General features: G+C 30.1%; 1 protein-coding gene across 2 annotated transcripts; it reads left to right on the top strand.

Moving 5' to 3' along the window:
* The first annotated feature begins 230 nt into the window (after window positions 1-230).
* Window positions 231-13,976, top strand: LOC129222776 (mediator of RNA polymerase II transcription subunit 27-B-like). 2 transcript variants are annotated; one of them, XR_008580610.1, is made up of 9 exons: window positions 231-496; window positions 802-946; window positions 1,724-1,845; window positions 2,877-2,970; window positions 3,880-3,987; window positions 7,310-7,351; window positions 9,024-9,101; window positions 11,540-11,736; window positions 13,692-13,827. XR_008580610.1 is itself a non-coding variant. In XM_054857311.1 (8 exons), exons 1-8 carry the CDS (start codon window positions 306-308, stop codon window positions 13,824-13,826), a joined length of 915 nt encoding a protein of 304 aa, XP_054713286.1. In that variant the 5' UTR covers window positions 231-305; the 3' UTR covers window positions 13,827-13,976. The 2 variants fall into 2 exon arrangements, 1 of the variants encoding a protein (XP_054713286.1); XM_054857311.1 differs by lacking the exon at window positions 11,540-11,736 and having other exon boundaries at window positions 13,692-13,976.
* The last annotated feature ends 2,669 nt before the right edge of the window (window positions 13,977-16,645 follow it).

Genomic DNA, 16,645 nt, shown 5'->3' on the forward strand with positions numbered 1-16,645 from the left:
TTTTGAGCTGACGTCAAGTTTTCAATAAAAAAAGGAAATAAGTAGTATTAATGAGTAAACCGAAAGATATAACATTTGGAAAACTTGTATCAATTTATGACGAATAAATTGTTTCAAAATTTCTAACTAAAGTTTATATGTGAAAAAGTTTTGAAGAAATAAAAAGCATATCGATAAACGAACTGAAGCAAACTCATTTTTCTCATATGCTTGTTTTGTTTTTGGTTTTAAGCGGGTATGCGTTCGTAGTATTTTTTTTTTTTTTTTTTTCTAGGATTACATTTATATTTTCGGATAATTTAATTATGGCTGATCAAGGTATTAACCAAGAAGCCTTGAACTGTGCATTAAAATCAATCAGAGCTTTGCGTAGCAATGTGTTGGAAGTTTTTAGATCTTTAAGTGATGGAGCAGCTATCCCAGAAGATGAAAAAGAACGGGAGAAGTTCATCAATGAGATTAAACAAACGCTGACTAATGTACAAGTTCGTATGAGGCAGGTTATTTTCTACTTTTTCAATCCGGGATTTTTTCCCCTGTTATAAACGTTTTGTTTTGTTTTTATTTGGAGTTCATACAATGAAACGTGCAATAAAATGATAAAAAAAATAAAGACAAAAAACAGTTGGAGTTTTGTTCTTTACTTTGTTTATAAAAGGAGAAGTAAGAAAGCTTCTTTCATCAGTTTCGAACGAGTCAGACCCACACTACAGATTTTAATTCACATATAGTTATTGCTTATATTTTAAATTGATTTTATTGAACAATGCCTAACTTTACTCTCTTAAATGGTTTTTACAGGGATTTAGAAACTGCGTCTACTCTTCTTGGTTCTCCAACAACTCCCTTAAATTTAGGAAATTCTGGTCTTTTAAGTCAGGATGCAGCATATGACAAGACACCTTTGTATAATGAAGTTGTCAAAACCCATCGGTGGTTTGATCAGGTATTACTATAAAGACCTTTATTTTTAAGTCAGGTATGGTATCTCTTTAATACATATACCATTTAGTTTTGTAAAACTTTGTCAAATGGAAACATGAATCATGCGGAATTGCTCTTGTATATAATTTTTTTTGCGAAAAAAATCCTGTCTTATCGTATACTGCATGTTTAACTATCATAAATCTAATCTAAAATCCCTTTAGCTAAAAGAGCTGTCCTATAAATGACTTGGAAGCTGGAGTTTTTTTTTTTTTTTTTCTGAGGCTTTCCTTTCAGACAAATGAAATGAGCTTAAAGTGGCAAAGAACTTTTTACCAGAGAAATTTTGTGAAAGGTCTAATTTAAAAAAAAGAAATTCTGTGAAGTGGCCACTTTTACAATGTATGGAATTTTGTGAAAAGCCACAAAACCTTCAGCTGATTTTAGGGGGTGGTCCTCAGATCCGTACCCTAAGCTAAAAATAGTTTCTATAATGCAAATTTAAAATGCTCGTATTAACCATGTTTATCATCATCTAATCAATGTCTATATATGAAACATAAATGAAAATATGACTGCTGAAGTAATAAAGTTGACACTATTTTTTCTCCTTATGGAACTGCTTGGCGACTGAAGCCTACTTAGGATTTGAACTGTTTAACTCAAAAGTTTGCTTCTCACTGTCTCATATATTTTTTATTGAAACATATATTTATTTTGTAACTTAAGAGTAAATATTTTAAAATAATTTTATAGCATTTTATTTATAACTTTTATGTGTTTTATTATTTTCCGCTAGATGCTTGAACACAGTGCCCATGCTCATGCCATTTTGGCTCAGAACTCATTGAAGAGATCCACTTTCAATTCTGTTACCAAACAGAATCGTATACCGTCTACTGGACATAATGTGGCTCCTCAGTAAGTCCGAGTTAATTATGAATGTTCAAATCTTTTACTGAATGGTTGAATTAAATTTTCAGACAGTAGCAGGTGAACAGTAGACTTATTTAGTTTGCCAGCCACTTTTTATGCAAACTTAACAAGTCAGATCCTTTTCATTTAATAAAAACCACTATTCGCTAACCTAATTTTTCGAGGATAAATTTCCTATTATTTTCATCTTCAATGACAAAGGCATTTGTTTTTAATCTGAATGTTCAAAATGATTCACTTTCCGGTTATACATGTTGAATTCTTTGTATTAATTTGGTTTGTTTTTGTTTCTTTGATGCCATGTGGCTTGTGGCTGGCATATTATCTGTTTTGCTATAGTTTTTTTGCAATCTTTCATTTTCTACTTTCGATTTGCATATTTCTTTTGATTTTATGACTAGTACATAACAAAAAGCATATTAGTTATAATATGTATGAGTTTTTGAGAATCAATATATTTTTATTTGATTTCTTCAATTGTCGCATATAGTGCATAAAAATAAGAGAAAACATATTATTCAGATTACGTTCCAAAAAAAAAAAAAGTTTTTTAGGCAAATAATCGCAGCTTAAACTGAAAAATATGAGTCAAGAATAAATTCATAGCATGAAAAATATTGTGTTAAAAAAGGGGGGATATCAAGATTAGTAGTGCCCAACCTGCGGCTCATGGCCCATATGTTAGGTGATATATATGAAAGAAAAACAAGCAACAATATTTATGTACAAAATTTTTTTAAACTAAAAACAGACACTGCTGAAAATCCTTATAAAGCTATTAATAGAATCAAACAGATGACAATTTCTAAATGTAAAGCATGTTGAGCAAATTACTAAATTTGAGCAAATTATTTCAGTTGCTCTTTTTTTTTTTTTTTTCTTTTCTTTTTATGTGTTAGGTAACTATTGAAAATATGTAGTTGGTTAACTTTTATATTCATTTATGTTTATCATTTGATTGATTAAAATTTTAGTATCTCTCTCTCTCTCTTTTTTTTTTTTTTTTTCAAATACAGAAATGTAGATGCAGTGACAGCCCAGCTATGTCATTTGTTCCCTGATATGCAAATTAAAGTTGTTAGACCTTGTGGAGCACCTGCTGTACTCTTGGTATATGCGTTTAGTAATGTTTTTTTTCTTATTACTGAGAAAACATTTTGTTAATTCATTATTTTTAAAACTATTTTCTTGCATTTTTCAGTGACTTTTCGTTTTTTAATCATATGTTGGTACTTTTATTTATTTTTAACAGAAGCATCTTTTTTGTGTTAAGGTTGTGCAATTTTCAAAGTAAATCACCGAGTAAAAGTACAAATATGCCGACCTATAGGTATTGGTCAACAGCATTCATATACATTACATTTGCCGTGTTTACATGGACCTTTTCTACCCCGCTAAAAACCTGCTTTTAACCACATTCCAGTTATTTCCAGGGTAAACGTGGATTTTTCTTCCTTCTACTATCGACTGAAGTAAACGTGACAGTTTACTAGCTGGGTATAGCCTCTAAAGATGCTGAGTAAAACCGCTTTCTTGGATACAGGGTATAAGCTTTTTTTGTATGTGAACGGTGTATTTTCAACTGTGTTTTCCCTGAGTTAAAGGGAGGAAATGGGAGGTACAAAAGTCTCATGTAAACTCGATCATTGACTACACATATTTGAAATGGTATGTTTCACCCTTAATTTTGTGTATGTTTTCTGAAAAATGCAAACAAAATATGGTTATGCATCATTTTAATTATTGTTTTTGCACTAACTTCAAAAATTTTGTCAAAAAGTAGTACCGAATGCATCTAAATAATAAAATTATTTTCTACTTTTTAGAGCGTTCTCTAGCTGCAGTTTTGAAACTCATTGTCTTTTTTTTTTAACATATATTTTTAAAAATTCTTTTTATTTTATAAATGTATTTGGTTATTTTTATACTAAATTTACTGTTAAAGCTCTGTATTTAATTTATATTGTTATTTAAATTATACTGTTATTATATTTTCCTTATGTATTTATAAATTTTTAGATCACTTTAGGAAGGACTCTAAAAGCACTAATAATCTTAAGAGGTTTGACGATTGAATGGGTTGTTGTTAAAGGATATAATGAAGAATTTTATAATGAAGATGGCAAAGTAATTTTTTATATAACTTTCTTAAAGGATCTTTTACGTGTTAAATGTTCAATAAAAATATCAAAAATTATTTTAAATGATGAACTTTTTAAAACTTGAGAAAGTTATTCAAAAAATGGCATAGTATATTTATGTCAGATTTCTTAAGGTTGGCCGTAAGTTGGAAATTGCAAAACCTGATTTTTCTGTAGAAGTCATTACGATTTTCAAACCAAGTTTGTTAAAAATACTGCTAAAGAACTTTTCCAGTTTTTTTTTTTTTTTTTTTAAGGATAGAAATGGCACTAAACTTTAAAATGTACCTATTACAGGGATCAAAGTCGTCCTATATTTCCTATAGATCCTATATTTTTCAAAAAAGGTCAAAAACCATCCTATATTTCCTATAAATCCTATGTTTCCAAAGAAAATCCTATATTTTTGGTACCCCAGAGGTATTCTACACCTTATGCATAACGAGTTATGTGACCTTTCATTGAAAGTTATACCCTGCTTCATCAAAAATGAAGCTCTTAAAGGGAAAGCTGGCGAAAATTTATTTGGTTTTATCCAATAAAAAATTTGAAATTTCATATGGATAAAACATTGCCCCGATAGCCCCAAATGTGCCACAAAAACATTTGTTCAAGTTAAATAATAAAAGTATCCTGCACTTGGTCTAAAATTTATAATTTTCTTCAAAAAACTTATATTTTTATATATGTTTTTTAAAAAACAAGGTAAAATTTCAGAAATTATAAAGCTGAAAAATGTAAACAATAAAATAGTTAAATAGCATTAAGTAGGAGATTTTGCTCTTATGCATTATTTGTCTCCCACATAGTACTCAAAAATATGGGCTTTTTCATGTTTCAACTCAATTGTTCATTTTAAATACATTATTATTTTTTATTTTGCAAATGTTGATTTAAATATGTGTTCACTAGTAATTTTTGAAATTGATTTTTTTTTTTTTTTTTTAATTTTATGTATAGTTTTTAAAAAAATAAATAGAAAAAATCAATTTTTTGGAAAAAGGCCTCATTTTGTGTACCTTAATATTTTTACTTCCTTTTACAAAAAAGGAAGTATTGTATTGGCAAAAAAATTTTCACTCAAAATTCGCCTTAATTTCTATTTTGCTCACCTCTGAATTAATGTTGAGTTTTTTTTTTCAACCCAACCCCACTCGGATAAGTCCTAAGAACGTATAGACACTCAAAATATCCATTTTGACATTCCCCGAGTTAATTACAAGGACTTTTCTCGTGACGTATGTATGTCGCATAACTCAAGAAAGGTATGTCTTAGAAAGTTGAAATTTAGTACGTAGACTCCTAGGGAGGTTTAGTTGTGCACCTCCTTTTTTGATTGCACTCGGATGTACCAAATGGGGTGTTTCACACTTTTTTGGGGGGAAATCATTGTTATTTTGGATGCAAACTCAAGTGGTGTTATTATTTGGCAGGCACTTGGCGATTATCGCCAGTCTTTTGGTCGCCAACTTGGCAACAAATTTAGCAGTTTTTTTTTTTTTAATCTGGTTTCAAATTGGCCACTGCTGGGGAGATTTAGAGAGTTTTCTATTGAATCACATTAAATTTTCCAATAATGGGGAAATAACATTAAATTGGTGTAAAAGAAAGTCATGTGATGCATACATCAGCTCGTTTAATTTGGATAAATGTTTTTGTGGTACATATAAGGCTATAAGGGCAACGTTTTATCAACATGAAATTTCGAATTTCCAAAAAAAAAAAAAAATTTCGATTCAGCCTAGTATATAAGTGCTGGTTCTCAATTTAAGATGCAAGTCGGAATGAAAATGTTTACAGTTTTGACATAAAAGGAAAAATATAAGAGGGTGTCAACTTGAAAAAACAAAGCTTCCTTTTTTTTTTTTGGAGAAGAATGTAGCAGATAACCCCATTAATAAGTATTGGAATTTTATCTTTTATTTGAAGAATAAAAAGCTGCACTACCCTAATTTGACCACACTTGTTAAGGCTGTCCTGACTTTCTTGATGGCTTAACTTCTGAGGAGAGAGGTTAAACAAAAGAATTGTGACTAGTGACAAACTAAACATGAGTCTAGACACAATTGTTGCTCTCGGAAAACCGTGGAAAATGTTGATGTAAATAAATAAAAAAAAGATCCTGTTGTACAAAGCAGAGTACACGTGAAATATAAGGAACAGAAAGAAAAAAATCTGGAAAAAATAAGAAGGCAAAATATAAAACCTAAATATTACTCAAATGTAAATGCATGATTGACATTGAGGCGGGGCTAGCCGTAATAGATGTTGTTAATAAAAAATTTAAAAGCTGCTCAGAAAGAGGCAAGCAGTTCATGTAATTTGTTGCTAAACTATTTTGATTTTTAATTGAAATAAATTTCCCATAACATCGTCATCATTTTTATTTATTTATTTATTTGTAAGTGAGAAATTTAAATTTTTATATTTTGACAGTAAGGAATCAATAAGGTAAGTTTAACAATTTTTGTATGCATAATATTTCATCAGTGGTACTAAAAAGTAACTTTTTTATGATGTGTATGCAAAATTTAATCATTTTTAATGTCCTATAAACCCTATATTTTTTCAAAATGTGTCCTGTATTTTTTTCAAAATATGTCCTATATTTTGTCAGTTAGTCACTTTGATCCCTGCTATTATAAAATCAAATGTAGTAACTATTAGTGTTTTGATTATACTTGTATATATTTTTTGTATTAATGTAAAAAATGGTACATAAAGCTTAAAACATTTACCTTTTAAAATGTATATTGAGAAAAAAATAAATTTAAACTCTTTTATTTTTCAAATGTATTCATAGTTAACACATGATATACTCTCGAAGAAATGCATTGAAAATGAGGAAAAAGTCACATTGAGCATAATCTACATTTTATTTATTAAACATTTCATTATGTTTGTAATTTATGCTTGTTGTCGAAAATAACTTTTTATACTTTAGTATGCAAAGCAGGTTTTATGACCTTGCAGTTTTGTTTTCTTTATTACATTTTAAATTTTATTTATTTATTTATTTATTTGCTTGCATTTTACTGTTTTATAACGTTTTCTAATCAGTTTTAGTATATTTCCTATTAACTAGTGCTGAATTCTTGCCACAGTTTCATGGTCAGACTAACTAGCCTGGTTTTAAGGCACTAATATTTAATTACAAAAAACTTTTTACTACTCTTACTTTGATTCCTTCTAACTTATTTCTTTCTGTAACTTTGTATGTAGTTTAAGTTCTATGGCATTTCTCTTTTAATTTAGATTATTGATGTTCTTATTTTAAACCAAATTTAATATGGCTGTATTTTTTGTAGCTTGATATGTGGTCTGGATCACGGTTTGATGTCTTTAAGAAGGTATTAGTTTTATCAATCATAAAATATGTTAACCTCACTCTTGACAAAAACATTTCTTTTTCTAATTTCATTAAGCTTAATTTATTTATATTAAACTGTTTATGTTTTAAATGTATTTGCATTTAGTGTATAGCTGAGTATATGTGTGGGTTATTTTTGCAAAAATAGTACAAATCATGTTCGACATTATTGACCTTTTTGTCAATGTAAATAATTTTTGTCTACTAGTCCTATTGTTTATTGGTTCTTATTCTTTTGTATGATAAAGGGCCAATGGTTTGTGCATAAGTAATTTATGAAAAGTTTTTAAATATTTTGACCTGTTCTGTACAGAGCAGTCTGCATTTTCAAGGAAAAAAACCTCTTTTCTTATCTTTAATGCAAATGTAACAGAGTGGACAGTCAGCAGTTTACCAATTTGAAAAAAAAAAAAAAAAAAAGACTCATCATGTGTGTTGACCAGGGGCGATTACAAAAAAAAAAAATTTTTAAGGGAGCCCCGGAAATTAAAGTGCACCAATTGCAATGTTTCATAACAAAGTTTTTGTGACTTTATTTTACATTTTTTTTAGGATCCCGTAGGCCGATTCATTTACTTTCAGATACATTAATATTTTGCTTTAATATACTTTGAATGTAGTTGTAAAATATCTTTAACATTTCAAGCCAATTAAACCCTAAATAGTTTCTCAAAGATGCTATAAAATGAGCGGTTTTTTAATTAGACACATTGTCATAATTATTATAACACAAGGGCAAGATTATTAAATTAATCTGTACCTGAATTGAGTTTTTATAAATTGATCAGTATTTTAACCACAAAATGTGTGGTTATCATTGCTTCCGAATATGGTTTTATCAAGAAATTATCATGTGATTTCTTTCATTTTGCATTTTTTATAAGCTGAAAAAGAAATCTATAATTTTTTCACTGTATTTTTATTTTTTTGTTGTAGAATTCAAAAAGTAGCTAACTAATCAAAGAGGTTATTCTATTTAGTCTTCTTAAAAATATTACCCAACTCAAATTTAATTGCTTATTTCGTTTTGAAAGTGACTGTTACAGAGTGGATGAGATTTTGGGACATCAATAAAAAACACTATTTTTCCTAATTTTTTTCTTTTAAGTTATGTCGTAACTTGATTTTAATGTAAAAGTTCTAATATAACTCAGGAATTCCCATTTTTATCTCACAGCACCCTTTGAAAAATTAGAATTTCCTCAGGACACCCTGGTGTATCTAAATTATACACATATATATTGATACCATGGACACTTTACAGCACCTTCACCGCTCCCTGTGGCACCCAGTTTAAGAACCTTTGATGCACCTGATAATTTATGTTACTGTTATGTATCATGCAATCGTAAATCACATTTTAAATCCTAATGACTTGAAGTTGAAATGTAATTTCCTACTTCTTTTTATTCAAAAGAAAAAAAATTTTGAACCCTATATGGATTACTTATATACAAAAAATGATACTTAATTGTCCATAGTTAAATAGAGAATTACAAAGAAAAATATGATTGGTTGGTGATAATTTATTCAAATAGTTTTTAAAAAATTCTAAAGAGCCGGGCACAATTTGTACCATTTCCGCAAGAAGAACCCTACATAGTAAATGCTTTCCTCCTTTTTAATTTGTTCTAATTAGAATCATCTTTTAGGTTACCGACCATGCAAATGCTGCCATGCTGCATTTTGTTTCACCATATATAACCGACCTTTGTGTGAGATCATTTTTGGTAAAATGAAAGTTTTACTTCATACTTTTTATCTTCCACTTCTTAAACTTGCTTAATCTGTATTAAGTTTCCATGAAATTTAACATTATAAATATTTCAACATAAAATATTATGAATTTTCTCTTGCTATGTTTATATTGATAAAATTTTCCAATCAGTTGCTCCTTAATTAAATTTCAGTAAGAACATCAACTTTTTGACTGTTACATATAAATTATTTTAATTAGGGAAAGCATCACATTTGAAAAATGATGTTGTCAATAACTATCCATTTTTAAGGATGTTTCCCTGCACTTTATTGTACAAATAAGAAACAACGTTTAAAACGTACTAGCGTAAACGTAAACGTAATTTTCTATCATCTTAGTGAAATCCTGTACTACTAATTTATTGCATTTCTACGACAAGGTTACCTCAGCTTTAGATAACAAAAAATGTGTGGATGTTGTTTATGTTGATTTTCAAAAAGCTTTTGACAAGGTACCGCATGTTGCTCTTCTCAGCAAGTTAGCTGACATTGGAATAGGAGGAAAAACTTTACTTTGGGTTAGAAATTGGCTTACTGGTAGAAAGCAAAGAGTAGTTGTGAGAGGAAATCATTCTAATTGGAGTGATGTTTTAAGCGGGGTTCCTCAGGGATCAGTTTTAGGGCCTCTTTTGTTTATTATATTTATGAATAACATCAATGAAAATATTTCTGGAAGCATGAATTGTTTTGCTGACGATGTAAAAGTTATGGGGATTGTCGAAAATGAAGAACAAGTAAAACAGCTGCAAGAGGATTTAGATCATATTACTAAGTGGGCAGATAAATGGGGTATGGCAGTTAATGTAGGGAAATGTCAAGTGCTACACTTAGGTCATGGAAATAAGCATATGAGATATCGTTTACAAGGTTCAGTCATAAATCAGGCAGAAAATGTTATGGATCTGGATGTCTTTATAAATCAGGACTTCAAGTTTAGTCAACAGTGCAGTATTGCTAGTAACAAAGCCAACAAAATGCTTGGGTTCATCAATAGATCTATTTCAAACAAATCTAAGAAAGTTCTTCTGCCTTTATATAGGAGTTTAGTAAGACCTCATTTGGAGTATGCTGTTCAGTTTTGGTCGCCTTATCTGAAGAAAGATATTTTTGTATTGGAAAGGGTTCAAAGAAGGGTAACTAAATTAGTAAGGGGACTCTCAGATTTAGATTATGATACCAGACTTAATAGGCTTAACATGTACAGCCTGGAGCAAAGGAGAGTCAGAGGGGACATGATTCAGTTATTTAAATTTATCAAAATGAAAGAAGTAAATGGATTACATTTTTGCGGGGAAAGCAGGACAAGGGGTCATTGTTTTAAGCTATTTAAATCTCAGGCTAACTTGGAAATCAGGAAAAACTACTACTTTAGCAGGGTTGTGGGCACTTGGAATAGCTTACCGGAAGAGGCGGGGTAGTGAGCAAGGGAGTGGATAGCTTTAAGAGGGCCATTGATCTTCATTGGGGACTAATTAATTGACTAGGACCAGCCTAGCTGGGCCCAGAGCCTGTTGCTGGTCGTCACATTTGTATTTGTAAACATTATTTTAATATGGCTGTCATTTCGATATTATTTGTCACTAGATATATATTACTAATATAATTCAGACTTCTCACTTTAGTGATTAATTTCTGCTTTATTACTTTTATCAAGCCTTGCTATAATAAGATAAATATTTTTACCATATTCAATTCGAGGAAATTTTCAGCGTTGCCACTCACTCTGGAAACCTGGAAAATAGGGAATTCTCGGGGAGTTTTAAAATAGCAGCACTCAGGGAAACTTGTGATTGACTTAGGAAATTACATTAGGCAATATGTTGGCTTTTATCACAAGCGTGGTGACATGAATTAGTGGGTAATTCACCACGCATGAATTATGCGTGGTGAATTAGATTAAAAGTTTGATCCTTCTACTTTCAGAGAAAAAAAATAGAAATTTGCGGAACCCCACTCCATGCTCTCTCTCATATATATATATATATATATATATATATATATATATATATATATATATATATATCAATAAAAACAAAGAAAATGGCATTAAAAACATTTTTGGTTAAATAAATCGGACAAATATTTGAAAAGCATTATATTTTAAAAAATTTCAAAAGAAACATTGATAAATATATTAAGTTGAGTAGATGTAGTACTGTAGATGTAGAATGAAATATATTTTTGTAGAAAAGAATTAGATATAAATATTTTATGAGGCGTTTATTTATTTATTTATTTATTTTTAGGGTTTTATGTTTTAAATAAGCATTTAAATAGAAAAATTGAATTTTTACTTGCACATTTGAGACAAGGAGAAGCAAAGGGATGCAAGTGGACATTTTCAAGTTTTGAGTAAAACTTGTTTAAAAATTAGCTCCTAGGTAGGCTTTTATTGAAATTTTTTTTTTAGATCATGCTGTAAAGCAGCAACTACCAGGGCTACTAGTACCATCTCTTGCCCCAAGACAGAGGAGAGGTTCACCTACCATATGTACTTGTTATCTCCAAATTTTTAATTTTGTCACTTACATCCTTATGCTTCTCACTGCCTCATTTGTGTAAGTCCATATTATCTTCGATTATCAACCCACATCAGCTACTCAATTGGTAAGTAAACTAAATTTTAGTACCCCATTACAATTAAGTGTTACATTATTAAGTGCTGTGTCACTTTTGTATAAAAGTTCTATCTACATTATTACTAAGAAAAAATGAAGCAACTGCTGCAGACACCACTTCAAATGCTTAATATTTGCCGCTTATGTTAAAATACCCTTAGCAAACTATACACACACACACACGCACAAAAAAAAAAAAAAAAACATACCACTTTCTTCCTAAGGTTTAAAAAATATTTTGCATTCACCATGCATTATCAGTATAATTCATAAGAATGCTGCAGCTAAAACCCCGATCTGACCAACCAATAGATCCTAGAAAATTGTTGAAAAGCATTTTCAGAGATACATATTCCATCTTATCTTTTGTGTTTAGCTTGTGAGGTAACTTGGTTTTTAACACTTCACCCCCAAGGCAAAATACTTGGCGATGTTCTGCAACGTAAAATCATTTGACCAAAATTGTTCTGCAAGTACTTCAAGCAATGTATACACAAGCAATCAATGTGTTTCACCAACGTGACCTTTTCCACAAATCGGGATCCCTAAATCAAAATCGTTTTGTACAGGAGCTCTCTCTTTTTTTTTCAAGTGTGCAAAACTTCACTGTTGCTATGCTTTTCTGTGAAACCTAAACCGATTGAGATTCTCCAAACATATTTTCTATACTTTCTAAAATGCATAGAAAAAACAAAGATACAAACTTTAATTAAAATCCAAACCTAGGTGTCAAACCACGTTTTTTTTTTTTCTTAACATGGCACGAAGGAGCAATTAAAATAATGTTAATAAATAAATAAATTATTAAAATAATAAATAAAATGAGTCGAGTTAGGGTAACATGTAATAAAACACTTCGAAACTTTATAAGTAATTGAAATATTTTCAGGATGCAGAAGGATTGAAATCTCAAACAAGACACTCAATTTTCGGCTATGGACGTGTTTTAATGCATGCTTCCAAAACATTCGTTTATGGAGAACATTGCAGTCAATGAAGATCGATTGAGAAAAATAAGGAAAAGGGAAGCCAAAAACGCTAGAAAAATCAGAATCTTTTTAAAATTAGAATATGATATTTTTGCTGAAAATTTGCAGAAACTGCAGATTTTCTACAATTTTTTTCAACTCAAAACAATTTTGCACAAGTTCTGCAGATTTCAGTTCAAAGTAAATCTCAAGTTCTTGCAAATGACTTATTAAAATTCAACATTTTTCGCCATCTTTCCGCCAAAATAACGTAGTTTGCAAGAATTTTAGATTTTCTTCTATTTTATTGTAGAAAACCTGCAGTGAAAAGAAAATCTACAGTTTAAAGAAATCTGCAGAACTTCCTTGAAAAGTCTTTTCAGTTATTGATAATGCTTACTAATAAAAAATAATAATTCCTAATGACAAGAATCAAAATAAATTTAAACCTATTAACACACATTGTCAATTCGCAAACGTGCCCTTAATAGCTCACTTGCTCACATCATAATGTCTTCAAAAATAGTGATTTTTCAAAACTTCATAACTCTGTCCATTTTGGTCGTAGAAAAGGGATTTTTTTAGTTGTAAATGTTAGTGTGTCTCAAATGGTATGACTAAATATCATTGTTAAGACTTGGGGACTGTATAAAAAGTTGAATTTTGTAACTTTTTTAAAATTCGATTTTTTGACAAATAATTTCATAAATTTCGAGTTCTTGCGCAATTTAAAGATTTTTTCAAAATGGAACTATTTGCTTATCACTAATGGTTTGGGAATTAGCTATTGGTCCACTTTTAGGGTGGACACCCTGTATATGTAATGTTCATTTGACAATGAAAAAAATACTTAGGTTTTTATTTAAAAAAATCTTATTGACATATTTAGTACTGTAGTTAATAGCTGGTAAAATTCACAATAGTTTTATTATAAGATTTTCATTGAAAAGTAATGTGCATTGTAATTTTTTTCCAGACGTGGCTGCGTAGCTATAACACTCTTTTCACTGCTTCTTGCTGTAAATGTGGTAATCGTCTACTGGATAATATGCCACCAACATGGAGAGATGTAAGAAATCTTGACCCCTATCATGAAGCTTGCAAACCATAGCAGTAAAACATGCTTGCTGTTAAATATTTATTCTTCAGATCACGCCCATTGTGTGTTGAATTCCATTTATCTTCATTATCTATTTGGAAAAGGTCTTTTGTATATTTATATTGTTTCATTTGTTATACAGTCTATCCAATAAAATTTGAATTTCAAAAAAACTTTGTGCTTTTCAATTCCCCTCCCTCCTTTTCCGTTGCAGTGCTGTACAGTCGAGTCCTGACTTATGCAAATGATGCTTTCTAAGACTCCTAGCATAAGTCGAAATTTTGCGTTGTGGAACAATGTATGTATACATTTTTTTTTAGAAAGATACCAAATTCTTTTGAAAATTTGTAAACACCTCTCAAATTGCTCGAAAGCATTCCGCAACTATACATTGGTTTCTTACATAAAAAACTGAACTTTTACTGTATTTAAAAAATAAAAATGCTGTTTTATTCTACATAAAATACTTAAAAATGCACAAAATGAATTTTCGATCAGTGGGAAAGAGAAGGACATGAAATAAAACAACACGGTATGCACAGTATGTAGTAATAATAAAATGCTGCACTGTAATACTGTACAGTAGATACGGTAATAATATTTATGAGTTCAAAATGAAAATGATGATTTATGTTCTTTGATAAGATGGTTTTTCTTATCTAATACATTTTAAAATACGGTTGCTTCGTCTTTTCTTTTATAACGTTTCCATTTATGGCAACTGCCCCTCTTCCTGATCTTTTAAATCCGCAATACGAGAGCAGCTTCCATTTTCATAAGATTACTTAACTTCTACTTTGCAAGCTTCATTATTGAAACTAAGTTGTCAATAACGAAGACAATACTTCCTTCCAAAGAAATTCGAGTTGTGGACGAGAAATTCGCGCCAGCTCTAAAATTTGTTTCTCGTGAAAAATTCCTGTTATAGCCATTTCGCGTAAGTTGAATCGCGTTGTAGGGGGAGTCCATTGTAGTTGGAAAAAAATATTTGGGGAACTTGACAAAATAAAGGTGGTTCAAAACCAATTTGCATTATTACTTCCTTTTACAAAAAAGGAAGTATTGTACTCGTAAAAAAAATTTCACTCAAAATTCAACCTTAATTTCCATTTTGCTCACCCCTGAATTAACGTTGAGGTTTTTTTCAATCCGACTAGAAGTGGATAATTACTTAAGAACGTATAGACACCCGAAATTGATGTGCAAATGTATGTTGCATAACTCAAGAACGGTATGTTCTAGAAAGTTGAAATTTGGTATGTAGACTCCTAGTGGGGTCTAGTTGTGCACCTCCCTTTTTGGTTGCATTTGGATGTTCCAACGGGGATCTTTTGGGGGAAATCAATGTTAATTTCAATGCAAACTCAAGTGGTGTTATAATTTATGCAAACACTTGGCAATATATCGCCAAGCTTTTGGTCGCCAACTTGGCGACAAATTTGGCGATTTTTTTTTAAATATCTGGTTTTAATTTGGCCATTGTTGATGATATTTAGAGTGTTAACTATTGAATCACGTTAAAATTGCCAACAATGGGGAAATAACTTTAAATTGGTGCAAAAGGAAGTCATGTGACGCACACATCACCTCAGTTTTTTTTTTTTTTTTTTTGCGTTCACAAACCTGTGCGACTTTTTTTTCTTTTTTTTAAACTTGTAAACCTGTGTACCATAGTTTTTTTTTTCTTTTTTTTTTCCTTTTCCATCTTTTTTACTTCCTTTTACAAAAAACAAAAAAGTATTGTATTCGCGAAAAAACTTTTACTAAAAAATCGATTGCAATGAGTTTTCTCGTGACATCTGTATGTACAGTGGCTCCCAAAAGTGTTCGTACACCTACGATTTTCAATGAAATAGGCCATTATCCATTGGTTAGAATAAATATTTCGGAATAGGTATTTTATTATAAGATCTATGATCTATATTTAACAAAACTACATGAAGATTTTTAATAAAACATTAAAACATAATTTTTAAAAAATCAAAAACCAAAAAGTGCCGGAAATTCTATCTCACAAAAGTCTTCGTACACTTCGAAAAAATGTCAAAAAATTAGTAAATAATCTAACTTTTTACAAAGTTATTATTTAGTAGAACATCATGCAGTATCAACAAGAGCTTTTAAACGTCTGGGAATAGATTTCATTGTTTTTTCTTTCTTTTTTTGGGGTAATTTCTGAGTAAGTGTTCAACCCCAGTTTGAGTCTTACTGTTTCTAGCTCTATTTTCGTTTCAAAGCTGTATTTTTGTAATATAGCCCCCAGATATCTCTAAATATGTTACATTAAGTTCAAATCTGGAGATTGAGGGGGTATTTCTAAGCATAAGGACAATTTTTGAGGCACCAAACGCAAACTTGTGCTTCTTATCGTTATCGCGATAAAAAACAAAGTTGTTTCCGATTACCAAATTTTGGGCTAATAGTTTAAAATTGCTTTTTAAAATATTTAAATGAACAGCATGATTCATTATTTAATCAAAAAATTCCAAATTTCCAAGTCCTGATGCTGTAATGCACCCTCACACTAAAACACTTTCACCGTCCTGATTAACTGATCCAACTAAGTTCTTCAGATTAAATTCCTCATTTTTTCTTTTATTTACAATTATACAACAATTTAACCCAAAATGTTAAATTTATTTTTATCTATAAGTAAGACGTTGTTCCAAAACGTTTTGAGCTTATTTATCATTGATTTTGCGACGGAAAGCGTAAGCTTACTGTTATTCGCACGAACAAGAAAATTTCTGCAGGAAGAGGTCCCATTTAATCCAGTTAATCAGACAACTTGGCGAACAATTTTAGGTGAAAATTAAACGTAAAATGTTTCA

This window comes from Uloborus diversus, chromosome 5 (genome assembly GCF_026930045.1).
Source record: "Uloborus diversus isolate 005 chromosome 5, Udiv.v.3.1, whole genome shotgun sequence".
Lineage (NCBI taxonomy): Eukaryota > Metazoa > Arthropoda > Arachnida > Araneae > Uloboridae > Uloborus > Uloborus diversus.

Excerpts from the sequence above, each read along its gene's own strand:
- LOC129222776 (XM_054857311.1), top strand. The coding sequence starts at position 306 with ATGGCTGATCAAGGTATTAACCAAGAAGCCTTGAACTGTGCATTAAAA. Across the intron at positions 497-801 it reads AATGTACAAGTTCGTATGAG|GGATTTAGAAACTGCGTCTA; the intron begins GCAGGTTATTTT and ends TGGTTTTTACAG. Across the intron at positions 2,971-3,879 it reads GAGCACCTGCTGTACTCTTG|ATCACTTTAGGAAGGACTCT; the intron begins GTATATGCGTTT and ends ATAAATTTTTAG.